At 36.1% G+C, this 27,363-nt stretch overlaps 2 protein-coding genes across 3 annotated transcripts in view; one reads left to right on the plus strand and one right to left on the minus strand.

Moving 5' to 3' along the window:
• The window catches only part of HEATR3 (HEAT repeat containing 3), a 44,114-nt gene that overhangs the window by 10,057 nt on the left and 6,694 nt on the right, over positions 1–27,363 (minus strand). Inside the window, exons 5-12 of one of the 2 annotated variants that reach the window (XM_069082532.1) lie at positions 23,108–23,217; positions 20,664–20,804; positions 16,218–16,498; positions 9,848–9,938; positions 9,557–9,714; positions 9,197–9,279; positions 8,632–8,768; positions 1,952–2,040 (exon numbers count right to left, since the gene is read on the minus strand). In XM_069082532.1, the coding sequence (XP_068938633.1) occupies positions 1,952–2,040; positions 8,632–8,768; positions 9,197–9,279; positions 9,557–9,714; positions 9,848–9,938; positions 16,218–16,498; positions 20,664–20,804; positions 23,108–23,217 (1,090 nt within the window). The remainder of the gene's footprint in view (positions 1–1,951; positions 2,041–8,631; positions 8,769–9,196; positions 9,280–9,556; positions 9,715–9,847; positions 9,939–16,217; positions 16,499–20,663; positions 20,805–23,107; positions 23,218–27,363) is intronic. The other variant, XM_069082533.1, reaches the window with a different exon arrangement.
• On the plus strand, positions 9,948–10,501 carry LOC138157074 (large ribosomal subunit protein eL27-like). The gene has a single exon (XM_069082534.1). The coding sequence runs from the start codon at positions 10,091–10,093 to the stop codon at positions 10,499–10,501; it is 411 nt and encodes a 136-aa protein (XP_068938635.1). The 5' UTR covers positions 9,948–10,090.

Genomic DNA, 27,363 nt, shown 5'->3' on the forward strand with positions numbered 1-27,363 from the left:
TGAAAAAATGTTCTAAATCACTAATAATTTAAGAAATGCTAAGGTCCCACTCATTACACTGGCCAAGATGACAAAAGAGTAAAAGGGCAAATACTAGAAGGGCTACGGGAAAACTGGCATACTAGTGCACTGGTATTGGTCTAGCCATTTTGGAAAGTAATTTGTAACTGTGTCCTAAAAGTTACCAAAACCATGCATCCTCTTGGACCTAGCTACAGCATTATTAGATCTGGATCCCAAAGAAATCAAAGACCGAGGAAAAGGAAATAAATGTACAAAATAATTTATAGCAACTCTTTTCGTAATGGCCAAAAAAACTGGAAACTAAGAGTATCCCTATTGGGAAATGGTTAAACAAATTGTGGTTTATGAATGTAATGAAATATGACTGTGCCATAAGAAATGATCAAATGGATAATTTCTGAGGAAAGTGGGAAAACATTTATGAAATGATGCGGGGAAAAGTGAGCAGCACTAGGAAAAAAATCCATATGACAACCATATTATAAAGAAAAAGAACTTTAAGAGGCTTCAGAATTCTGATACGTGCAATGACAAACCAAAAGACTGAATGAAGATGAAACAAACCACTCACCTTCTGCCAGGGAGGTAAACTTAAGATGTAGAGAGGGATATACATTTTTGGGTATGTATGGAAAATGTGGGAATTTATTTTGCTTGACTATGCATGATCATGACGGGAGGATCTGAGTTTAAATCCGGCCTCAGACACTTAACAAAAAAACTGGCCGTGTGACCTTGGGCAAGTTACTTAACCCCAACTGCCCTGCCCTCCCCCCTCCAAAAACAAACAAAAAAAAGTAGCACAGGGGGGCGGCTAGTTGGCACAGTGAATAGAGCACTGGCCATGGAGTCAGGAGGACCTGAGTTCAAATCCAGCTTCAGACACTTAACACTTACTAGCTATGTGAGGTTGGGCAAGTCACTTAACCCCAACTGTCCTGCCTTCCCCCTCCAAAAGAAAAAAAAAGTAGCACAGCTAGTTACCAAATATTCGAATTGTCCTTAGTTACTCTACAATTACTCTGTCAATTGAGTTTGTAAATCTTCTACTTGCTTTTTCCTTCCAATAGAAATAAAAAGAAGAAAACCAAACTAGTATCAGTCAGTTTACTTATTTATAATTCTAGAAAAGATTAAGACAAATGGTTAATTTAAAAAATAGTTATAGCCTGTGATCCTCTCTAATTTAAAATCTGGTTAAAGTTTCAAGGCTATTGATGTTTTAGAACTAGAATTTTTAAAATTCCATTCTCTAAATAACTAAAAGTGACATGCACACACACACATATATATTTCTTCTTAATTTTTAAATTAAAATTTTGTTCCTGTTTCATTTCAATAGCAAGATCATGTTCCATTTAAAAAAACAAATCAACAAAAAAATTTACCGAACTCAACTAACGCAACACAACTTCCACCTAATAGTTATTAAATTGATTATAGATGCCTTAAAAAGTACAGTTTGGCCATTTAGTATTGGAAATAAAATTTCTCTTTGTCTACTGTCTTCCAAGAATAACAAGGGACTGGGGGTAGGGAGAAGGAGCAAAAGCTTCCCCCCCCCCCATTACCAACCACCATTTATTGCCACCAAATACAAAACATTACTGGGCCAATGACTCAAATGGCTATTTGTAAAGCTAAAAAATTAGGTGACACAGTAAACAGAGTACTGGAATAGAAGTCAAGAAGACTGACATTTAAATCTTGCCTCAAATTCTTACAAGTTATGTGATCTTGGGCTTTGTAAACCTTAATACGTTAATATAAATGCTAGATTTTTTTTTTCCTAACAGTTCTCTGCTTCAAAGAATTTACCAGAAAGATCATTAAAACTACAGAAATAAAGCATTAAACTTTGCTTGTGTATGTAACAAATACCTTCTAGACCACGCCAAATTTTATACAAAAAGAAAAAAAATCTCACCTGAGAAATGTTCTTGGATGCCATTATCTGCAGCAGAGTCCTTAAAGCACTACTTACAGCTTCTAGGAATTCTGTGTGTTTGGCAAAATCTAAATACACAAAACACAAAAATAAAGTCCAAAAAGTCACCTTACAACACCTTACAAGTCTTTTAGTTTAAGCATTTTTTTACAGGAAATAGTGGTAAAATAAGGTAGCGCTATCATACCAATAGACAACTAGTATCATCAGAATAGATCTGATATCTGAGCTGTCCTGTAATCTACAAACTTGAAATCCATATAAGCCAAATATTCTGAGATTCCCTTCTTTTCCCGCATGTACAATGGGTATTTGTGGTAATAAATTATAGTAATGAAAAATCCAAAAAGGAATGCACTTTTGTACTTAAACTACACCAAGTATAAAGTGATTAAAATTTGGAAAATTTCTTGGGTTTCCCATTCTGCCCCCAGGATCAGTTCCACTCTCTTCTCCATTCCTTGCTGGGGAAGAACAGCAGCACCTCTTTGATTCAAAGTACCAGCTTAAACCAAACTGCCTTTTGAGTTTTCTTGCTGTCTTGACTCACACTATCCTTTTATTAGAGAAGAAATTGAAAAAATCTTTTTTGTAAAGTTGTCTCTTGTTTGAAGATAGGAGTTAAAGAAGAGAAGTGACCAAAAGTAGTGTCTTCCTTCCATACTCTTTTTTTTTTGCTTTTTGGAGGGGAGTGGCAGGGCAAATTGGGGTTAAGTAACTTGCCCAAGGTTACATGGCTAGTTTTTGTGCTAAGTGTCTGAGGCCGGATTTAAACTCAGGTCCTCCTAACTCCAGGGCCATGTGATCTTGGGCAAGTCACTTAACCCCAACTGCCCTCCAAAAAGCAAAAAATAAAGTGGGGATTTGCTTTAAACAAAGTAGATAATCTACCCAATAACAATCATCAATATTATAAGTGAATTTGACTTGATTTTGTAGTTGAATTTAGCCTTTAATATTCAGATTAATCAAGGGTGACACTGCCATTAAAAAGATAGACAATACAAAACTGACTTTCCCCCCAAAACTTTGAAAGTTTAATCTGCACAATTAACATTTTCTTAAATCTAGATAATTAAGAAAGCAAAGTTAAATCATGCCTTGATTTGGAGTATTTGCTGATCTCTAAGGTATAAAAGCTCATACTGAAAATTCAGCCACCAGCTCCTGAGAGCCCTGTGCAGTGGGCTGTACAGCCTGCCCTTGCCTCCACTCCTCAGTTCTTCCCCTGGCTACTGCTCCTACATCTTTTCCCTTCCTCATGTATACTCTCTGGTGAATACATTCAGCTCTACTCTTCTCAAGTCTCTTGCCCCATTTTCCTATCAAAAATCTTGCCTCCAGGTTTACTTCAGCATCGGATCATTCTCACAATCTGCTCTCTTTGCTCCCACTCACATGCTACTGAATGAAATGAAAATGAAAAAAAAAATGCTGCCTAGGTTGATTACTAATTTATTATATAATCTCACCACTAGGTCCTCACTGTGGCAAGGCAATCCTTTTATATCTACTGCCATGATTCACTATTTCACTCACCATAGCAGTTTTTCTAAACCTTTTCAACTCTTCTAAAACCTCACATAGCTTTGATGAGAAACCTCCATATTTCACTTTGAAAAACTGAGTTTATTCACCAAGATCTTCCTTTTAATACCTCTTCATTTCACATAACTAGCATGCATTTTACCATCTTTTCTCTGTCTCACATGAAGCAGCTCATTGCCTTGCCAAGTCAAACCCAAGTGATCCCCATTCCATCCTATATTTTCCAGTAGATTGCCCCTTCTATTACTACTTTTCTGTTGTTGTTTTTTAGTCATGTCTGACTCTTCATGACCCCATTTGGGATCTTTTGGGCAGATACTGTCATAGTTTGTCATTTCCAGCTCATTTTACAGATGAGGAAACTGAAGCAAACAGGGTTAAGTGATTTGTCCCAGGTTACACTGCTAGTGTTTGAGGCTGTATTTGAACGCAGGTCTTCCTTACTACAGGCCAGGCATTCTGTCCACTGTACCACCTAGCTGCCCTGTATCATTCCTATTCTCTCATCTTATTGTCATCTTCATTCTCTGGCTCAGAATAGGTTTTCTTAATCATTCTGTGAATTATCAATTATATAGACATATGTATGTACCATCCTTTAAACTTACAGGAAAGATCTTCAGAGAAAGAACTGGTAGAGCCTGAATGCAGACTGAAGAAGATACTTTTCATTTATTTTCTTTGTTACTTTTTTGCCTGTGCTTTCTTTCACAGCATGACTTATACGGAAATGTATTTTGCATGACTACACATGTATAATCTATGTCAAATTGCGTGCCTTCTCAATGATGGGATGAAGAGAATTTAGAACTTAAAATTGGGAAAAAGCAATGTCAAAATTGTTTTCACACGTAATTGGGGAAAAATAAAATATAAAGTAAAATATATAAGAGAAAAAAAAGAAAAAGTAAATTTGTAGAAAGATGAAAATCATCTGAGAAATTTATTATTTTTGAAAAATGTGTAGAGAATACATGGAGTCTGTATATTTTCAACAACTAGAAGTGAGAAAGGAGTAAATGCCCCTAAATTTTAAAATACACTTAGTGAGTATCCTTGAAAATTAAATAGTTTTTAACAAATGAATGAGGCAGCAACATAGAATCACATTATATAGTAATTACTGAAAATTATTCTTTTCATTATCAAATATATACTAAATGCATTCAATGTTAAGGGTACTCACAAATCTTATTGCTCAAACCAAAATTTTATTTATGCAGTCAAGGAGTGGGAGAAGTGAGACAGAATAAAAGCACACCATCATTACATTGTTACATAGCCCCCAAAATACTTCTGACCCATAGTGTGTGATTTCTCTATCTGACCCATTCTAATTTCCATAGCTTATTCAAAGGATAAGGTGAGAGCCAGGACAGCAAAAAGAAGGCAAAGGTAAAGAGTACAGGATATAAGGTGCCTAAGGTAAAAATCTGAGCAACTTTTTAACAATGGCTAAAACCAGTAGAGTAAAAAGAGACAAGGATGAAAGGTACAGGATGCAGGGTGCAACTTTTTCTTTTTTTTCTTTTTTGTCTTTTTGGAGGGTGGAAGGCAGGGTAACTGGGGTCAAGTGACTTGCCCAAAGTCATACAGCTAGTAAGTTAAGTGTCTGAGGCTAGATTTGAACTCAGGCCTTCCTTACTCCAGGGCTGGTGCTTTATTCACTGCAGCACCTAGAGCCTTGGTGTAACTTTTTAATCAATGAATAACATTTAGGGAATCACAAGTGGTTTTTTAAAGAGTAGACTATATTATGTTATTACAGTTTTTGTGTATAGATTATCATTGGGCTCAAATAAGTGGATCTATAATTTAAACAATTCTTAAATGATGTCGGTTTTTTCCCCAAATAAAAATATTAACGGATACTAATAAGCATAGTGTAACTGTAACACCCCTGATTAAGCTCTTTAGCCCACAATTATATGAAAGTTGTGTTCCAAGAAGTAGTAAATTTACCTGTTCATAATGCTGATGGCTAGTGTGTGTGGTTTTTATGTTCTGTCAGTGATTGCAATTCAAGTCAAATTAGACTATAAAATACAATATAGAAGAAATTCTCAAAATGTCATGAGTTGCGGCTAGAATAGCTACTAAAATGATAACGGGATAATAACATTTACATAGTGCTATCAGTATAAGCTACTCATGAATTCTAGGATTCATAGAATCTAGGAATCATAGAATTTTTGAATTAGAAGGACCTTAGAGATCACCTAATCTAATCCCTTCATTTTAAAGATGAGGTAACTGAAGATGAAATTTCACAGATTTCCCCAAGATCATGAAGGTTCTAAGTGGCAGAGAAGGGATTCAAACCCATGTACTCTATTCCAGTACTTGTTCTAAAGCACAGGGTAAGAAAAATTTTCATTTACTTTGCAATCCATTGATTAATTTGCCCTTTCAAAAAAAGATCCCTACCAAAGACATTTTCCAATAGATAAGTGGCTCAAGGATATAAACCATCAATTATCAGAAGAATTACACATTATTAACCTATGAAAAAACTCTTAATCACTAAGAGAAGTACAAATCAAAACAACTCTAAGGTTTTATGTCATACCCTGCCAACTGGCAAAAATGACAAAAGATGGGAATGGTTATGTTGAAGGGTTGTGGAAAAATAGACACATAAATGTATTGTTGATGAAACAGTGAATCAGTACATCATTTTGGAAAGCTATTTGGAATTATGCAATTAAAGCATCTAAAATGTTCAACCCTTTAATCTCGAGTCAAAGGCATACTGTAACGGCATTACTAGCCTTACACTCCAATAAGGCCACAGAAAAGAAGAAAGTCTTCATATATCCCAAAATATTTATAGCAGCACTTTTCAAGAAAGCAAAGAATTGCTAACAAAGTAGATGTATGTTGATTAGGAAATGGCTAAACAAACTGTGGTCCATAAATATAATAGATTATTACAACAATGTAAGAAATAAGAAATCTGATGAATACACAGAAGCATGATCCAAATGAGCTGAAGCACAGTGAAAGTCAACAGAGCAAAGAAAAAAACCAACCCTCAAATAAACAGTAACTTACAACAATGGAAATAGAGAGAACCAGAAAACCCCCAAATTTTTTCCTTACAAAGACCCTACCAATAAAATAGCCAAAAAATTGGAATTTAATTCCCCTTTCCACTGAGATAACAATAAAAAAGGAGTTAGCACCCCCCTCACTCTCCTGAAATACATATATACTATGGTCAGAATTAAGTTTGCTTATATAAATTAGAAGTAAAAGGTTACTACTATACAGGGGAGAAAAAAAGGCTAGGAATGGGGACAATGAAATTTAAAATTAACAAAAATGTCTTTAAAGTGGCTGACTTTTTTTAAAAAATAAAAATTGAAAAATATAATCTGGGGCGGCTAGGTGGCACAGTGAATAGAGCAATAGCCCTGGAGTCAGGAGGACCTGAGTTCAAATCCGGCCTCAGACACCTGACACACTTACTAGCCGTGTGACTTTGGGCAAGTCACTTAATCCCAATTGCCCTCCAAAAAGCAAAACAAAACAAAAAAGAAAAGAAAAATAAAATCTATAGAACAGCTACTTTTCTCAGACTACTGATGCCAACAGCATTAGATCTGCGATGGCTGTTTGCCTACCCCTTCCATTGTGCTCCTTGCACTTCCTGTTCTATTCTTAACATACCTCCTCCTTTCATCCTGGACCTCTATCACATTCCTCTCTACTTGTATTCAATGTGAGGTGGCCTCTCACTGAATATGTCACCCCTTTATAAATACCACCCAACAAACTGGTCTGAGAGGGGGAGTTGGAATACTTCTTACCCCTCACTGCCACTTTTAAACGTTCTTTTTACCACGGGGATTCTTAGTGTGGGATCCATGAACTTGTTTTCAAAAAATACTTTGATAACTGTGTTTCAATATATTTGGTTTCCTTTGTAATCTTGTGTTTTTATTTTGTGAATTTAGAAAGACTTTCAGATGGGGTCCATAGGCTTCATTAGATTCCCACCAGGATTCACCACACCAAAAAAGTTAAGAAACCCTAATTTACCACCACCACTCCGGAACCTCTCTTCCTTTGAATGTCAGTGTATTAAAATAGTCTACCCAATCCAGATCGTGGTGACTGCTATATACTAGCCCCTAGGTCAGGAGGTCAACTCCTGGCTCATCCTCTTCCCCTCCTCAACATCTACCCTTATACCAGAGAGTTTCAAAATCATGTTGATTTAACTCTCCAACTCCCCAGCCTCCCAATTCCTCAGTCTCCTTAAGGTCCAAGACCTACACCTTCAGCAACACATAAGTATAGTCATATACTATATCAAACCACTACCCAGAAATGTTCCAGTTCCATTGAGACACTACCCTATCCAATTCTTTCTCTTCCTTCACACACAACAGGCCCTTATTACCTCTCACCTGAATGATCACAACAGCTTCCTTGGTCTCCCTACCTTAGATCTCTCCCAACTTCAGCCCATTCTATACACTCATGCCTAAGTGACTTTCCTTAAGTACACATCTAGCCATGTCACTTCCCTATTTAATATATTCTACAGGTTCCTGCTGTTGGTCTTTAAGATAAAACACAGACTCCTGCTTTAGCTTTTAAAGTCTTTTGTGACCTAGCCCTAACCTGCCTTAACGGACTTTACTCCCTATCTCAAGCTGGGACCCTGCCAAACTGGCCTTGTTTCTGTTCCTCATACACAATACTCCATCTCCCACCTCAGTGTCTTTGCACTGACTGTTCCCTACTCCTGAAATGCACATCCTTCCTTCAAACTACAGGTACAGCTTCTATGTGGTTTTTTTTAAAACTAATTTCTTCAATCACATGTCCTCTTCTCAAACTACTTTGTATTTCTTCTAATGTATATTTTATACATACCTTTGTTTTCTCCTCCATTAGAGTATAAGCTCCTCATGAAAAAATTTCAATTATTATTTTTGTATTCCCAGCACTTAGCACAGTGATTGGACATAATAGGTATTTAGTAAATAAATACCTGTTGAGTAATTAAGTTTGCATCTTGGTTTATCAACAATTCTAACACTCTGACCCTGGAAAATTCTGATTAGGGTTGCCTTTCACAATACAGCTTAAACATTTACCTGGCTGAGAAAAAACAAGCTGTGACAGGTGCTGTGCAAGTGTCTGAAGTGCTGGGGCTCCTCCAAGACTGTCCACGTCTAAAACAGATAAGATACTGTGAAGGCACACAAGCGCCCTACACTGTATAGTGTTCATCCTGAAATAAAAAGCACAATGATGTAGTGATGTTCAGTTCGATGATCTATCGTGAATTTTTAGTTTTTATAAAATGACAAGATAATGGAACTAGATATTAACATTTAATGTAGGTTCTGCATTAAAATTAATAGTGGCTATATACTTGGTGAAAAAGTGGTGAAATTTGTAGTTCTTAGTACAGGATCTTGAAATAAACTGAATTTTAAGGTCTTCCAAATCAAATTATTTATGCAATTGAGATGTCTCCAAAGTAAATGATTCTTGAGTCAGAAATACATAAACTTAAAAATTACTTAGTACACTCTAATTAATGATCCATAATTTTCAATAATAAGATGAAAATATAAAAGTATAAAAACTTTTTATAAAAATATAAAAGTATAAAAACTTTTTATAAAAAAAAGCTAAAAGTATAAAAACCCTTACTTTCTAATTAATGGCTTCCAAGTAGGATTCCTGGAACAGATGTCAACTGCCAAACTGTTTGGAAAGGTAATTTTCTCAAAAATCTAGGGGTTTAAAAAAAAGGCAATTAAGCAATAAATTACAACACTACTATGATTTTATAAGTTTTCACTTCAATAATCATACTCAACATGGGTAGTCTCATAGTTAAGAACTGACCTAGGCTCACACTGTTCTTTAGAAGGATTAACTAGCTAATTCTTATTACTCACCCTCCAAATGAGGAAATCTAGTCTTATTTCATTTCATGAGGCTATGTAATACAATCTGTTTCTCAAGCCCTTCCCAATATCCCCCAAATACTAGAAGGGAACAGTTTACCTTCTTGGGAATGAGGTAGTTTGTAAGCGCAGTATAAACCTCAGCAGAAAGGCAGAGCGGGGACATTAGTTGTCCATTGAGTTCATTAAAGGAATTATCCATAAATGCATCACTTTCATCACTGCTAGAATACTCATCCCACTCATCATCAGAAGGATCTGGGCATGAACAATAAAAGCCACAAACAAATATAAAAAACAAGAAAGTTCAAATATAACCTAGCCTCCTGTCCCATTATTACATGGGCAAAAAGCTATAGATAAAATGCCAATCAAAAAAGAGTTAACATACCATCACTGCAGCACATGTTGACTATAATCTCTAGGGCAATCTGCTGAGCTGTGAGTAAGGCTACTGTCTCTTTCAATTCCTTTTCAGTTGGCTACAAAAAGAAACAACACATTTTCAGTTCTTGGAAAATAATTCTGTGATCAGAAAGACTATTTTTTTCATTTGGAACTGGGCACTGTAAATAAATATAGTGGAAAGGCTCAAGGACTTTTGGCTCAAAGGAGCAACTCGCTTCGTGTCGAAATGGGCAAGTTCATGAAACCTGGGAAGGTGGTGCTGGTCCTGGCTGGGTGGTACTCCGGGCACAAAGCTGTCATCGTCAAGAGCACTGATGAGGGGGCCTCCAACAGGCCCTATAGCCATGCCTTGGTGGCAGGTATCAACCACTACCCTAGAAAAGTGACTGCAGCAATGGGTAAAAAGAACATTGTCAAGAGATCAAAAATCAAGTCCTTTGTAAAAATTTATAACTACAACCATCTCATGCCCACCAAATACTCTGTGGATATCCCAGTGGACAAAACAGATGTCAACAAGGATGTGTTCCATGACGCTGCACTAAAGTGTAAGGCAGGGAAGGAGGCCAAGGTCAAGTTTGAGGAAAGGTACAAGACAGGCACAAACAAGTGGTTCTTCCAGAAGCTACAGTTTTAGAACTACTGTGTTGGTCAGTAAATAAAATGTTTACTAAAAATGAAAAAAAAAAAAAAAAGGTTCAAGGAGCCAAAGTTGCAAAAGGCTAGTAATTATAAATTGTATGTGCCTTGAAATTAGGGTTGTGTTAAGTTACTTATAATTGATAATTATTGAAGTTATTGATAATTAAGTTTAAGACCAGATTTAGTTCATCCTAAATATATTCTGTTTCTAGAACGATGGAAGTCTTTTCGGAAAGAGCCCATCACTACAGAGTTCCTAACAAGCCTTAAATTATGACCTTCTTATGACTAAGAAAATTTGTCTAAAGAATAAAATTTGTAACTTAAAAAAAAATTTTTTTAGGTGGCAGAGCCAAAGAAGGGACTTGCTTGAGTTCTTTCCCAAACCCCTCCAAATACCTGGTAAAAAAATTCTAGAGCATGAGAATCCACAAAATGACAGAGTGAAACAAATTTCCAGCCCAAGACAATGTGGAAGGTAGACCAGAAAAGTCTGATGTACCAGTGTGAGAGAAGAGCACAGTCAAGTGTGGGCCACATCTGCACAGACAGGGCCAGAGCAGGCCTCAGGACACTGAATTCTTCTCACAGTTCCAAGGCAAAAAAGAGTACCTGTGGTCACTCACAGACAGGAGAAGAGTAAACACCTCTCCTTTCATCATACAAGCTTGGAAGATCTGAGAATCCACAGGTTTCTAGAAATATCTTTGAAAACAGCTGCACAAAGCTCCTGAAGCTTGGGACAGTATACCCTTCATACTGGAAAGAGAGACCTACCTTAATTGGCTGGGAAAAAGAGCAAACAGTAGAAAAAAAATCAGACTATAGAATCTTACTTTGGTAACAAGGAATATCAAAACATACAACCAGAAGAAGATAACAAAGTCAAAAGCTTCTACATCTAAAGGTTCCAAGAAAAATATGAATTCGTTGCAGGCCGTGGAAGAGTTCAAAAAGGAATCTGAAAATCAAATAAGAGAAGTAGAGGGAAAACTGAAAAGAGAAATGAGAATGATGCAAGAAAATCATGAAAAACAAGTCAATAGTTTGCTAAAGGAGACACAAAAAAATACTGAAGAAAATAATGCCTTAAATAACTAACCCAAATGGCAAAAGACGTCCAAAAACCAATGAGGAGAAGAACGCCTTAAAAAACAAATTGGCCAAATGGAAAAGGAGATCCAAAAGCTCACTGAAGAAAATAATTTCTTAAAAATTAGAATGGAGCAACTGGAGGCTAAGGAGTTTATGAGAAATGAAAAAATTATAAAACAGTTCCAAAAGAATGAAAAAATAGAAGACAATGTGAAATATCTCATTGAAAAAACAAACCTAAAAATAGATCCAGGAGAGATAATTTTAAAATTATTAGACTACTTGAAAGCCATGATCAAAAAAAGATCTTAGACATCATCTTTCAAGAAATTATCAATGAAAACTGCCCTGATATTCTAGAACCAGAGGGGGAAATAGATATTGAAAGAATTCACCGATCACCTCTTGAATGGGATCCCAAAACGAAAACTCTTAGGAATATTGTAGCCAAATTTCAGAGTTCCCAGGTCAAGAAGAAAATATTGCAAGCAGCCAAAAAGAAACAATTTGAGTACTATGGAAATGAAATCAAGATAACATAAGATTTAGCAGCTTCTACATTAAGGGATCGGAGAACTTGGAATATGATATTCTGGAGGTCAAAGGATCTGGGGTTAAAACCAAGAATCACCTAACCAACAAAACTGAGCATAACACTTAAGGGGAAAAAAATTAACATTCAATGAAATAGAGAACTTTCAAGAACTCTTGATGAAAATACCAGACATGAATAGAAAATATGACTTTCCTTCAAAAAGGAAAATAAAGCAAATATGCCTTTCAAATACAAGGATCAAGGGAAGCATGAAAAGGTAAACAAGAAAGATAAATCATAAGGGACTTATTAAAGCTGAACTGTTTACATTCCTACATGGAAAGAGGAAATTTGTAATTCATGAGACCTTTCTCAGTATTAGGGTAGTTGGAGGAAATACACACACACACACACACACACACACACACACACACACACGTGTATATGTATATGTATATGTATGTGTATATGGAGGGTACAGGGTGAATTAAATATGAAGGGATAATATCTAAAAAATAAAATTAAGGTTAAGAGGGTAATGTACTGGGAGGAGAAAGGGAGAGGTAGAATGGGGTAAATTATCTCAGATGAAAGAGGCAAGAAAAAGCTTTTACAATGGAGGGGAAGAAGGGTGAGGTGGGATGGAACGGGTGAACCTTACTCTCATTGGGTAAGGGAATAACACACACACTCAATTGGGTATAGAATTCTTTTGTGCAAAAAAATTCAATGAAAAAGGAAAACTGCCATTTTGGGAAAAAAAAAATTTGCATCAAATATTTCTGATAAGGGTCTGATATACAACATATATATGGAACATGAATATGGAATACCAAAGACGATAGAAGGATATGAGTAAACAGGTCTCAAAAGAATGACATAATAGGAACCATATGAAAGATGGCTCCAAAGCACTGTTAATCCAAAAATTACAAATCAAAAACCCTCTCACATGGAAACTGAGGTGATGTCCACCAGTTGGGAATGATTTCAAATTATGTATATGAATGTGATCGAATATTACTGTTCTGTAAGAAGTGATTAAGGGGGGATGGTTTCAGAAAAACCTGGGAAGACATATCAACTGATCCAAAGTGAAGTGAGCAGAACCAGGAAAACAATTCACATAGCAACAGCCATATTGTAATCAAATGTGAAGGACCTGGTAACTCTGATTAATACAAAATGACCCATCAGATCTCCAAAGAAATGATGATGAAAGATATTCTCTACTTCCAGATAGCGAACTCTCAGAGAACACTCTGATGTATTCAAAGTACAAATTGAACCATATTTTTATTCCATTTCTTTCTTGTCATTTTTTTTTCTTTTTTGAACATAGCTCATGTGGAAATTTGTTTTACATGACTTCATATTGTGTTTCTTGCCTTCTCAATGAGTGAGGGAATGGGCAGGGGGAGAGGAAGAGAATCTGGAATTGAAAATAAAACTGAATGAAAAAAACACATTACACATATATAATGTGTATACACACATATAAAATAAGAATATATGTATATGTATTTTTTTTTTAAAAAACAAGAAACAAAAAAAAGCCCTTTAAGGTTGATGGAAGGGAGGGCAGGCTGGAGGGGAGGGAAGTTGGAAGCGCTCACTTTTGAAAAGGGACAGGATCAAAGTAGAGAATAGAACAAGTGAAAGGTGGGATAGGAGGGAGGGAAATATAGTTAGTCTTTTACAATATAGCTACTATGATAATGTTTTGCATTAGCTACAAATGTACAACCCATACTGAATTGCTTATCTTCCCAGTAAGGGTAGGTGACAAGGGAGGAAGGGAATGAATCTGGAATTCAAAGTTTTAAAGTCAAATGTCTAAAAAAAAACCATACACATACATATATATACACTATTATTAATATTATTTTACATGTAATTGGGAAATAAGATATATAGGCACGGGGGCATAGAGATCCACCATGCTCTACTGGAAAAATCAAAGTGAGTATGGGAGAAGATATGGGAGAGAGCAGATTGGAGGAGAGAATATCCTATGGGATTGCTATTTTGGGGTGGTGGGTAGGGGAAAAATGGGGAGAAAATTTGTAACTCAAAATCTGGTGGAAATGAATGATGTAAACCAGAAGTTAATAAAGCATTTGAAAAAAAAAAACACATTACACTTATATAATGTGTATACACACACACACACACACACACACATAAAACAAGAATATATGTGTATGTATTTTTTTAAAAAAACAAGAATCAAAAAAAGCCCTTTAAGGTTTCACCCCATACTTGTCAAATTGTCAAAGATTATGAATAATAAGAATAGTTACTGTTGCAGAGGCCGTGGAAAAATACACACACTAATACAATGCCAGTGAACCTATGAATTGAACTGACCCCCTGGAAAAGCAATTTGGAATTATTTTTTAAAAGTGACTAAAACTCTCATAGCCTTAAAAGGTAGCATATAACATTCTCTCCCTACCCTAAGCAGGTAAAACACCAAGATGTTCAAAGGAGTACTTTTTATGGTAGTAAAAAACTAGAAACAAAGTAATGCGGCTAAACAAATTGTAGTATATAATGGAATTTTACTGTGATATAAGAAAATGAATATGAAGTATTCAGAAAATGAATATGAAGTATTCAGAGAATCATGGAAAGACCTCTATTAGATGATTATGAGCAAAAAGAATTCAAGAAAGAACATACATGACTGGAAAAATGAAAATGAACAAAAAAGAAGCTGAAGGCTATGTAATTATGCAGAAATGGGAAACTATAGGTATGGAACAGTACATAAAATATAAGCCTCGGGTGATTAAAAAAAAAACTAGTTTCATTTAAGTGCCTTTTTTTCTTTTTTCATTTTTTTTATTCTGCTACAAGGGATAGTTTGATGGGTAGGGGGGTAGATTCAGAAATAAAAAGGATGGAAAACAAATGATGTCAAATTTTTTTTTAAAAGATCACATAAAAAAACCAACTGCCATCATACCAATAAGCAAGCTTCAACCACCACTATTCTAATTCCTTAAACAGAAAGAAACAAATATTTCATGAACTATGTTGGAAAGGTGGTTAGAGGATGGTACTTACTGGCAAAGCATAACAATAATGAAATTTGTTAGAAAACATTGTAAATAGTGATATAAAAGAGGAATTGCTAAGTTCTGGGAAATGCAAAACAAAAACTAGTCATTAAATTTCTATCTGAAGAAAGACTAAGAAATAGTTCATGATGGTAGAGGGAAGATTCTAGAAATTGAAAAGGGTTGCAAAAAACAACTATTCTAATTTGCTAATAGCATTATGTTTTTCTTAAAAAATATTGACTAATAAACTTATTTAAGGCTTTTGACGCTTCTCTGAATTCTTGATATTCATTGTTTCTTATAACAGTATTATTAGGACAACAGCTAAAGTATTACAGTACAAAATACTACCCCTCGCCCCCTTGCAAACCCAGCATTTCCATGAAGCAATAATAAAATACAGAAGGAAATAACAGAAGGTGAAATACCATTCAATGGAATTAGAAAATGCATGTTATAACAATAACAATAATAATAATAGCTAACATATATGGCACTTACTATATGTTAGGCACTATGCTAAACACTTTACAATTATTACCTCACAACAAACCTGGGAAGTAGGTACTATGATCACCCCCATTTTACAGATGAAGAAACTGAAAAAACAACAACAATAACAAATAAAGCTAAGTAAGTATATGAGGCCACATTTGAATTCAGGTCTTTCTGACTTCATCCATTGAGCAATATAGCATAAATCATCTGGGAGAAAACTACTGCAGAACCCAAACAATGTTAAGAAAGCATTTCAAGTACAATATCAAGCATCACTTGGGCCTGGTAATGATCACATTATTATACCACCAAATGTTTTCCAATCCATACCTTATGGGATTTGGGGGGGGGTGAGTGGGGGTGGGAACATAGCTTTAATTTTGTCATAGAAACAGGAAAGATATAGGATTGATTTTTAGCAGTCAATTTCACTGGAAAATCTGTAAAGAAAAGTGAAATAGTCAAAGGAAAAGGATGGACTAATTAGTTTTAGCTGACCCCCACACTTAACTTACTGGAAGTAGATCTGAAATGAAAGTTTTTCTTCTGACTTTTCTTTTGTGCGGAATTTCTTCCATTTCATCATCTTCATTTAAAGTACCACCATTCATTTCATCTGTTTCCTCAGTCTCAGTCTCCGTAGCAGCATTTAACCTTTGAGTTTCAGCCTTCTTCATTTGAATAACCACTTCCCCAACATCTACTTCTAAAACATCAGAGAAAATCTTTAGGAGTGCATTTATGGTATCTGCTTGACTCTTGGATGGAAGAATATCCTTTAGATTCCACACTGTCCCTAAGAAAAAAAACATACAAGTATGTGAACAACAAATCATCATATGTCACTTTCCTGCTCAATAAACTCCACTAGTTTCAGATTACTACTTTTTTTTTTGAAAAGCAGAGCATCCCTTTTATTAATTTTTTTACATAACTTTTACAACCTAGCTTCAGTTAAATACCTCTCTCTCCCATTCAATTAAGAAGGGTCCTGCATATTTCAACAGGCAAAAAGAGAGGTCTTTGAGAAATAAAGTATTTTAAATTGATCCATTACTTCTTTTTCCTTGAATACTACATTTGGGAGGAGGGAAGAGGACAAAGAGGGAGAAGGGGAAAGATGATTCATCAAATGCCTTAGTCAGAGCCAAATGAGTCCCTTCTATTCTTTGCCCCAATCAGGTATGGAACTGGTACAGGTACGTCCCATACGGAAGCTGCTTCACACCCTAAAAGCCCAGTTCCTCATGGCCAGTCAACATATCCAAACCTCTATCTGAACCCCAGTTTAAGATGGTGTCTCAAATCATATGAAAATGATTACAAGATGTCTCTCTTAACAAGGAGAAAACAGCTCCCTGCTTGACTTGCAGCCTCATGTCAACCACAGTCATCTATTTTTGAGGTACAGTGCAATGTGACAAGTGTCCATTCAAGAGGAAGACACAGAGCTAAAATAGACACAATTTAAATATAAATTTATACAACTGAAATATATTGGAAAAAAGCAAAGGGCTAAATAGCAGACGAGGGGTGGAATGGACGCTAGCTGGTGTAGCTAATCTGGACCGGGCCTTTACGTGGGTGGGCCGTTTGATCAAGTTTCAAGGCCTTTTCAAACATTCCCAGCATACCAAGTCAACTGGCCAACCCCTTAAGGCTTGAAGGGACGCATGTTCCCCATCAGACCCCATGCTTGTCCCCCTTTACTCTCTACCCCCACAGCCAAGGGCCTGCAGCTCTAAGAAACAATGGGGCATCTGAGACTCTGTCCAATGTGGGAGCTCCACTGCCCATTCTCCTGGCAGGCCTGCTCTGGAACAAGCTTCTTTCAAAGATGGCATTTTAGTTCCGCCCTTTTCTTCAAGGGGGGAGGGGGAAGGTGGGAGAGGAAAAGGGAAGAGAAAAAAAGAAAAATCAGGACAGAAAATTGATAACCTTTGTATTTTTAGTGTTCATGAAAAACAGCTGTTCCTCACCTTTTCCAACAAGCCTTCTTTTCCCATTTCTCACAAGTGACAGAGCAAACCTTCATGCCCTAACACCCGAGCCCCCAAAAAAAGCCTTTCTCAAGGACAACCACTGCCTTTCTTCTGCTCTAAAGATGAAACCGGACAGGCAATCTTTTGAAGGTTAAAGTTATACCAGACCCTATTCCACAAAACAGCACAACCCCGTATAGCACTTAGGGTATACACAATTTTGTTAGAAGGGACAATGGAGGCCACCCTCTCCTCACCCCTAGATTCCAGTTCAAAATGACAGGTAACAAGTTGACTGTCTCCCTCCATCTGTTGTAGCCTCACTCTTTTGAAGAAAGGGCAAAAAATCATAAAGCAACAGAGCTGGGTATTTTTATGTAACCAAACCACAAGATGCTGTGCTTTGTCCCAGCAGTGTCTTAATAGAAGGCACTGGAATGAAGCAGACAATGACAAAGCAATGATTAGCATGGCAATAGATGGGAATAAATGACCTAAGAAGGTCTAAGGGGAAAAAGACAGATTTACAAGAGAAATTCTTGTTTCTTCAGTTCATACCCTGAAACAGCCCTTCTCTCTCTCCCAAAAACACTAAAGCTCATTGCTCTAGACATCCAAAGAGGTCACTAATCTTCATCAAGCCTTTCACCCTTCCCTGAAAAGATTTTTCAAATGATCACCAGGCTACTGTAGTGATTCTCTTAGTGCTAAAGATCAGGTCTTCTTAGAGGTCACTAAAAAAACTATGATTTGGAAGGCTGGCTATATATCTCATACCTTACAGTCTTACCTCCAAAAGTACCTATTGTGGGAAACATCCCATATCAGAATAGTTTACTTTTCTAGCCCCACAAAAAATAACAACAACAACACATTTTGTTGACCTTGTATTTATTGACCTTTTGTCAATAGATAAGGAATCGTGTTTTCACAACACAAAAACACGTTATGTTCAAAGTGCAAATTTCTGTCATCAGTCTGGGACTCTTGCGTCTCTCCAACATAGAGTTCTGTTTTCCAGTCAGAGAATGTATAGAGGGCAGCCGCCTCCCTCTCCAGAAAACCTGCTGCTAAGCAAAAGTGAGCACCACTGAGAGCCATATGGAGGTGTTGGGAAGAAAGGGAGGGAGGTGGAAGTCCCCATGCAGCCTTTCTCAGATTACTTCTAAGTAAAGTCAAAGAGAACCCCTCTGGTTGGCATCTAAAGCCCTTCACAATCTGGCTTTCTAACCTTATTACACATTACTCCTGTCTACACACTCTAAGGGTGCAGCAAAACTGACTTTCTTGCTATTTCTCACACAGGACATTCCATCGTCTGACTACCTTTGCACAGTCAATAAACCAGGCCTACAATGAATTCCTCTCTTCACCTGCCTCTTAGAATCCCTAGTTTCCTTCAAAGTATAGCTCAAGTGCCACATCACCTATGTGAGCTTCCATTGGTCTTCCCAAACGACTTTCTATTTTATATAAGCTTAGATGTTTACATATTTCCCACCCTGATAGAATATAAACTTCTTAAGGGGTGGGACTTCTTTATTTTCATTTGTGTATCACCAATGCCAAAAATACAGTAGGCACTTAATAAATGTGTGTTGATTAAGGTCAGTAATCACTGCCATTTCCACAAGACATTAGGTACTTTAAGGTCATGTGTAATTTCAGCACTCAGTTTCATTACCCTAGTCAAGCTTACATTAAATGTTAATAAACTTCACGTCAGCGGCAGTTTCCTTTATCACAAGGCTTTCCTTCTCTCGATAAAAAACAATCCTTTCTCTTGATGTGCTTACATTTATTAGATAAGCACACCCAAAAAACACTAATCAAATTTCTTTTTAAACCAGACAAATTGTTTGGCTTTCTTTTCCATCTTAACATGAACTGCCCTCCTCAGCAATATCTTATTTTCCAAGAGCAGAATGGAATGCACTAAAATTCCAAGATCTCTCATCTGGCATACAGTTATTCTGAAGGCACATTTCAATTATTTTGCACATTTTGATAAGTAAAGGAAGTTAAACAAAGAGGTGAAGTAATATGAAAAAAAAGGGCAACTATGAAAATGAATGCATCTTTCAAAATAAACAGGCATTTGGCTCATCTAAATGCAATATGGAATTTATGTAAAATTATAAAATGCGTTTTACTAAGAAAAGATAAGACCTAGGAGACAAAAAGAGGGAAATATTCAGAAATCAAAGTGGTATAAAGAGAAACAATTATCAACGATTTAAAAAAAAATAAGCCTATACCATTTTTCTGTACACTGACACAGTGGGGTGCATGGGAAAAAAAGCAAAAGGGATTGCAACAAAACTATTAGCCATATAGCTTTAATTTTTAAAAAACAAATTCTACTTTCATTAGTTGATAATTAAGAATAGAAAATCCATAAAAACAATTTTTTTTCTTTTTGGAGGGGGGAAGGTAGGGCAATTGGGGTTGTGACTTGCGCCCAAGGTCACACGGCTAGTTTTTGTGTTAAGTGTCTGAGACCAGATTTGAACTCAGGTCCTCCTGACTCCAGGGCCAGTGCTCTATTCACTGCGCCACCTAGCCACCCCTAAAACAATTTCTTTAAACAAATAACAGAAGTTCATTCAACCTGAGACAAATCTTAAAAACAAGCTTCTTCTTAGAGAAGAAAAACGTAAGCTTAAGTTCTCTAGACAAAGATCAAGATTTTCTGAAATATAAAAAAATCAATCCAACCTTTGCTTCTCACTACAGTATTTTAATTATTTAATAATGCTATGAACTAGTGAAAAGTTCTACCTGATCACAGGAAATTATTAAAAACATATACCATTCCAGAACATCTAGACAGCATAATGTATAGAGTACCAGCAATGGAGTCAAAAGGACCTGAGTTCAAATCCAGCCTTAGACACTTACCCCAAATGCCTCCCCCTTGGCAAAAAAAAACAACAAACAAACAAACCATATGCCATCTCTCTTATACTAAAATTATACCTGCCACTAATGTTTTCAGAAGAGTGTATTCCATAGAAGCGATGGGTGAGAACATTGCTGATTCTAGCACCTGCAGAGCTGGAGCATTAAAAGATTTTAAGAGCTCTGGGTTATCCTCTGTCACTGCTTGTAAACAAAATGCTGTGGAGACAAAAAGTGAACAATTCAAACAAATGAAATCTACTTAAGTATATAACTGCACAAAAATATCAACACCTTTTTAATCACGTTTAGCTTAAATATTTGTTTTTCTGATACAACTCTAGCCACAAAATAGTATAAGAAAATAGGTACTGAGTTTCAAAGGTTTCTGAATTTGAATGACTTTACTAAAGCTAGAATGAACTACTTCACTTAAAAGTAGCCCTATGAGTGACATACAGTCAATATGTAAAAATATGATCACATTTGCAAAGGGCTGAGATTTTAATATAGTGAAATCATTATTAATTCATTTAGTGTTTTAACTCTAGCCGGTACCTAAAGAAAGGAATCAGACCACATCTTATCACCTGGACAACACTAATTCACTAAAGAGGTAGTATATTTCTAGACTGCTCAGCCTTTAAGAGCTTAAGGCCATTTCTACCCAACAGAACAGAATCCAAAAGCACAAAAGGGAAATTTACCTTACATTTCTTTCTTGACAATCTCCTATAATGCAAATACTAATCTAAATCTATCCAATTAAAGTTTTTCTAAAAGCTCACCAAGATTAATAAGGAAACATACATTTTTATGTGTACTGGCTGTAAAGTACTCTGTTTCCCAAGATAAGTTCTGAGATTTGCAATAATTTTTTTTCTCCTTCAAAGTTTAGTTAAATCCACTTAGGTGAAGGGCTAAGAATCACAACCTCCAGGGTAGGAGGTTATATTCTAAAAAGATAATGTAAAGAACATCATATTAAAATAGAGGCTATAGTCTTAGTAGGATTTAACTAGCTTTGGGGTTTTTTTTGGTGTTTTGTTTTTTCCAAAACAAAAGCTGTAAGACTAAGTGAACATATAACCTACTGAACAGCAAACTGAAATTAAAAACACACGACTTTATATAGCACATTAAGGTCTTCAAAGTGTTTTATTTTCATTATATCATTTGAATCTCACAAGAACACTACAAACTGGTATACCAGAAGTATTATTATCCCCATTTTACAGAGAAGAAATTGGAATGAAGAGATTAAGTGACTGGCCAGATCAGAGAGTGAACTAAATGTTCACAGAGGCAGAACTCAAAACTCAGGTCTTCCTAACTTCCTAACTCCAACACTTTTATCAAACACCACACAGAAGCACGTGGAATTGCCTCAAAGGATTTCGGTTGGAAAAAAAGAACTAAAGAGATGCTGTAATTGTTCATTAAAGATGTGTAAAGTCTTGACGATTTTGTTTAGGCTGACAACTTTCGTTAAAAGTTCCTTAAATTCATTTTCATAAATTAGTTATTATGTTGTTGTTATTGTTGATTTCTCTTAAAGTCTAACAATGCTAGTATAACTTTCCCTTATTTAAAAAAATACTCTCAAATGGCCTTCTGGAGAGTGAAGAGAGAAATGTAGTGATGTAAAAACAGAAGATGCCAATGAAAGTTTATTTAAAAAATTTTTAAATTAAAAAATACCTTCACCAGTATTATTTCTCCCTTTATACTTCTAGATCTTTTCTATTTTGAGAGGAACCTTTCTAACTTTTCCCAGTATGATTTGTTTCACAAACTTCTTTTCCCCCTATAAAAGAGCATTCATTGCTGCCAAATATGGTCTAAGTGGAATGCACCTTTGTCTTTGTCAGGGGAAACAAACAGCTGAATCAAAGAGCAGCTAGATGCTCACCACTCTTTAGTGTAAAAGGGAGAAGAGGAAAAAAATTGGTCAGTATATACTCATTCTATTCTCTCTTTTTTTTTTTGGAGGGCAATTGGGGTTAAGTAACTCACCCAAGGTCACATAGCTAGTTTTTGTGTTAAGTATCTGACGCTGGATTTGAACTCAGGTGCTCCTGATTCCAGGGCCGGTGCTCAACTGACTGCGCCACCTAGCCACCCCTCTTTCTATTCTCAATCAGAATATTTTTGACTCTTATCTTTCTCTCACCTCTTCTAGGTTGGAAGAGGAAAAAACAAAAATCCAGTTAGTTTTCTCAGTGACCTCTGTGCACCTCTGCTTAATCATAATTTTCTAAGAGAGATATAAATATCAGAGATTAGTGAGGATAGCTGAGGATGGTAGAAAATAAGGACTCTAAAGTTCAGATGATTCTATAACTCCTATTTAAAGTGAGAGTGGTGGTGGTTTATATAAGTAAATACAATAATAAGAACAAACTAAAAACTATCACTTTTCTACATTAAAGAATATAATAAACATGTAATTCTATGAAAACTTTCCCCCCCCCAGACTATATTGTAAATACTTAATAAACCATCACTTTTTCTTCACTTACCTACTGAAATAGCCAGGTCAACATTGGTGGGAAACCTACTTAAATACTTTAATACAATCTCCAAGCACCCTTCTTTGTTGAATATAGATACTGCTCTACTACTGCATTCACTAAATTGAAGGGGGGAAAAAAAGTTTTACTATTCACATTTTAACATGAAAAAACCAAACACATATAAGCCCATGAACTAACAAATTTCAGTGAATAAAACCACAATATTTACCAAACTTCAAGTAAACTGAAGATTAGGTATCAAGTTAAAAATACTAAAATGACCATCGGGACTTATCATGGGAAAATTAAATAGTGAAAAAAGGTAAACAGGAATAACTTTGAGCAATGTGCACACGTTCAATTACAGTTTAAAACTCAGGTAGAATTTATGGTCTGAAACAGAGACTTTAAAAACAATAATGGTTTAAAGTTATTTTCCATAACACAGAAGGCTAAAATTTTCATTAATAAAATATAGCTACTCCATCCATTATACAGAAAGTTACGTTCATACTGTATTGATGTCTACATTACAGAAATATTCTATTATCTTTTTACATTTTGTGTGCATGTACACACAAAGAAAACCAACATATTCTTCAACAAAAATGCTAGAGCTGGGAGTTCTGCTACTTTAAAGCTTCCGCTGAATTCGTATAGCTATACAAATAGTGTAACAAGGACTTGGGTCTTTGGTTCATGTCATGCTAGTAGTGTATACTTTGGCATTTAAGGATCAGCCAAGTTCAAAGCCTCCTGGCTTCTCACCTGGCAAATTTTGTTCACAGAAACTCATGAAAATATCCAGTAAGGTGTAGAAGGATTACAACCTCTGTCAAAAGGAATAGCAATGCCAATGAAACCACTGATCTACTGAAATATTTTTAAAATTTCAGTTCTATAAAAATATAAACAAGTGTTTATTACATACAAATTATTGTGCTAAGTGCTACAGGTTCAAAGATAATTCAAGTTTTCAAATTGATATATGCTGCAGGGTTATAACATATACAATCAAATAAGCATATACAAAGTTACTTAAGAGGAAAAAATACACTAAACATAGAAATCAGGAAAAGCCTCAGTCTACAGCACCCTAGTTGAACATTAAAAGAACATAAGGAAGGGTGGCTAGGTGGTGCAGCGAATAGAGCACCAGCCCTGGAGTCAGGAGGACCTGAGTTCAAATCTAGCCTCAGACACTTAATACTTATTAGCCTTGTGGCCTTGGGCAAGTCACTTAACCCCAGTTGCCCTGCCTTCCCCTCCTCCAAAAAAAAAGAATATAAGGATTTTGAGGTTTTTGATTTTAAGAAATTTGAAGAAAATTGTGTTCCAGGTATGAGGAAGAAATTCCTGGGTTGACTGCTCTGAAGCAGGATATGACATGCTGAATTAAGAGGAACATTTAGTAGTCCAGTGTGACTAGAATGTATAGTGATTAGGAGTAGATGGAATGTGAAGAGACAGCCTGAAATGCCAAGCTGGAAAGTTTTATATTTTATTTTAGAAGCTACTGATTGTGTCTGAGCAGTGGAATGATATGTTAGACCTATGATTTAAGAAAATTATTTTGGCAACAGTGGAGGACAGACTAAAAAAGGCAAACACTAAAAAGCAGGGAAATAAATGAGGCTATTATAATAATAATCTAAGTAAGAAGGACCTGAATCAAAGTGGTTGAGTAGTAGACAAATGAGAGAGAGCGTGGAGGTAAAACTGATGGAAAGTAGCAAAAGTTAGCATAAGATACTTTCAAGCGAATCTTATTTTATACTTCAAAAGATCCAGTAAGTTCATCAGTATACTCCATATACTTCCATACAAAGAAACTGTAACTTCTTCATACTCCAGGACGTGGTTATCACTAGCTAGTATAACTAAAAAAATCATCAACTAGTCAACTTTCTTGTGGTAAGACGCTACTCTGTATGCACTTAGGTTGGTCCTTACAACATCCATTACAACATGACAGAACCTGCCAGAGTTTACTCTTTATTGGCACAAATTTTGAGAGCTAAAGGCCACCTCCATGTCATAAAAATTAGCTGCTAGGTATTGAGAGGGATATAAATATAGTAGCACAGAAAAGCATTAACAAATTTCTTCCAATGATTTTTTGCTACCTTCCAAAGGTTTTCGTTTTATCAGTTTGTTAAGTCTAAAATCTTTTTTTGATAAGAAGGGAGTAAGGTCAGCAGGACTAGGCAGTAAAACATATGCATTCAATTCCCATCCTCATATCATTCTTTCTACCTAGTTTCCTCCAATTTTTTCCCTTGGAATAAATGCATTTACCACTTTAATAATGAATCAATAGGGATATATGACTTGTTAATAAAAGCTTTTGATTTATGGGCAGCTTTCTAGAAACTTTTATTTTCTACAACAGAAAAAAAAACTGTTACTCCTCAGGGTCAGAAGGTATGAATGAAAAGAAGGTAGAGCAGTAAAATGTAAGGGTAAAAATGAGGTAGGGAGGGCGACTAGGTGGTGCAGTGAGTAAAGTGCCGGCCTCAGAGTCAGGAGGACCCGAGTTTGGTTCCAGCCTCAGACACTTAACACCCACCCACACACACACACACACACACACACACACAAAAACTAGCCGTGTAACCTTGGGCAAGTTACTTAACCCCAATGGCCCTCCAAAAGGCAAAAAAAAAAAAAATGAGGTAGGGGAAAAAAAACAAATTTATTGAATATTCCCAATAGTGTGTCCAGTACCATTTATACTGGCTACACTCCCATGGAGATGGAATGGAAGATCAAACACATAGTTTTCTGGTTCCTAAGAATGGTGCATAGCATAGTAGCAACTCTGAGAAATCTACTTACTCTTTTTTCTTCTACCAATCAGGTTCTTTCTTTTTTAAAACTTATTTTTATTTTTCTCCAGTTAGATATAAAAACAATTTTGAACATTCATTTTTAAAATTCTGAGTTCTAGGGCGGCCAGGTAGCACAGCGAGCAAGAGCACTGGCTCCAGTGTCAGGATGACCTGGGGATCGAATCCTGGGCTCAGACACTTAGCACCCACCCAGAAACACCTGGCCGTGTAACCTTGAGCAAGTTACTTAACCCCAACTGCTTAAGGGCGGACAGGTGGCTCAGCAAGTAAGAGCACCGGCTCCAGTGTCGGGATGACCTGGGAATCAAATCCTGGGCTCAGAAAAAATTCTGAGTTCTAAATTCTCTCCGTTCCTTCCCTTCCCTCCCCCCCCCCCCATTAAGAAGGCAAGAAATTGAACATATGTGCAGTCATGCAAAACATTTCCATGGATAAAAAACCATCAAGAAAAATAAAGAAAAAAAAGTATGCCTCAGTCTGTATTCAGATGCCATCAGTTCTTTCTTTGGAGATGGATAGCATTTTTCCTCATTAGTTCTTCAGAGCTGTCTTTGGATCCTTATGTTGCTGAGAAAACTAAGTCATTCATACCTGACCATCTTACACATCACTGTTACTTTGTACACAGTACATTTCACTTTGCATCAGCTCATGAAAATCTTTCCAATTTTTCTGAGGGCATTCTGCTCCATCATTTCTTATAACATAATAGTATTCCATCATAATTATATATTACAATTTTTTCAGCTATTTCCAACTGATGAGCATCCCCTCAATTTCCACTTCTTTGTCACCAGAAAAATGTTTGTACATCTAAGTCCTTTTCCTTTTTATCTCTTTTGGGATACAGACCTGGTAGTGGTTTTGCTAGGTCAAAGGGTATGCATGGTTATATAGCTGTTTGGGCATAGTTCTAAATTGCTCTCCAGAATGGTTGGATGAGTTCACAACTCCACCAATAGTGCATTAATGTCTCATTTCTCCCACATCCCCTCCAACATCTGTCATTTTCTTTTTCTGTCCTATTAGTCAATCTAATAGGTATGAGGTAGTATTTCAGAATTGTTTTAATTTGCATTTCTCTAATCAATAGTGAGTTAGAGCTTTTTCTTTTTCCATATGGCTATAGATAGCTTTGATTACCTCACCTGAAAACTGTTCATATCTTCTGATCATTTATCAAATAAATCAAATTATCTCACTTTTAAAATTTGACTCAGTTCTCTATATGTTTGAGAAATAAGGCCATTATCAGAAAAACTTGATTCAAAATTTTTTTGAGTTACTAACTCCCTCCATCCTATTTCTCTATCTCCTTTTACCCTGTCCCTCCTCAAGTGTTTTGTTTTTGACTATCCCCTCCCCCAGTCAGCCCACCCTCCTATCACACCCCACCCCACCCCCTTCTCT

The sequence above is a fragment of the Petaurus breviceps genome, unplaced genomic scaffold, assembly GCF_028583685.1.
Source record: "Petaurus breviceps papuanus isolate PSGF00001 unplaced genomic scaffold, PetGlider_PUasm1.0 171, whole genome shotgun sequence".
NCBI classification, from domain to species: domain Eukaryota; kingdom Metazoa; phylum Chordata; class Mammalia; order Diprotodontia; family Petauridae; genus Petaurus; species Petaurus breviceps.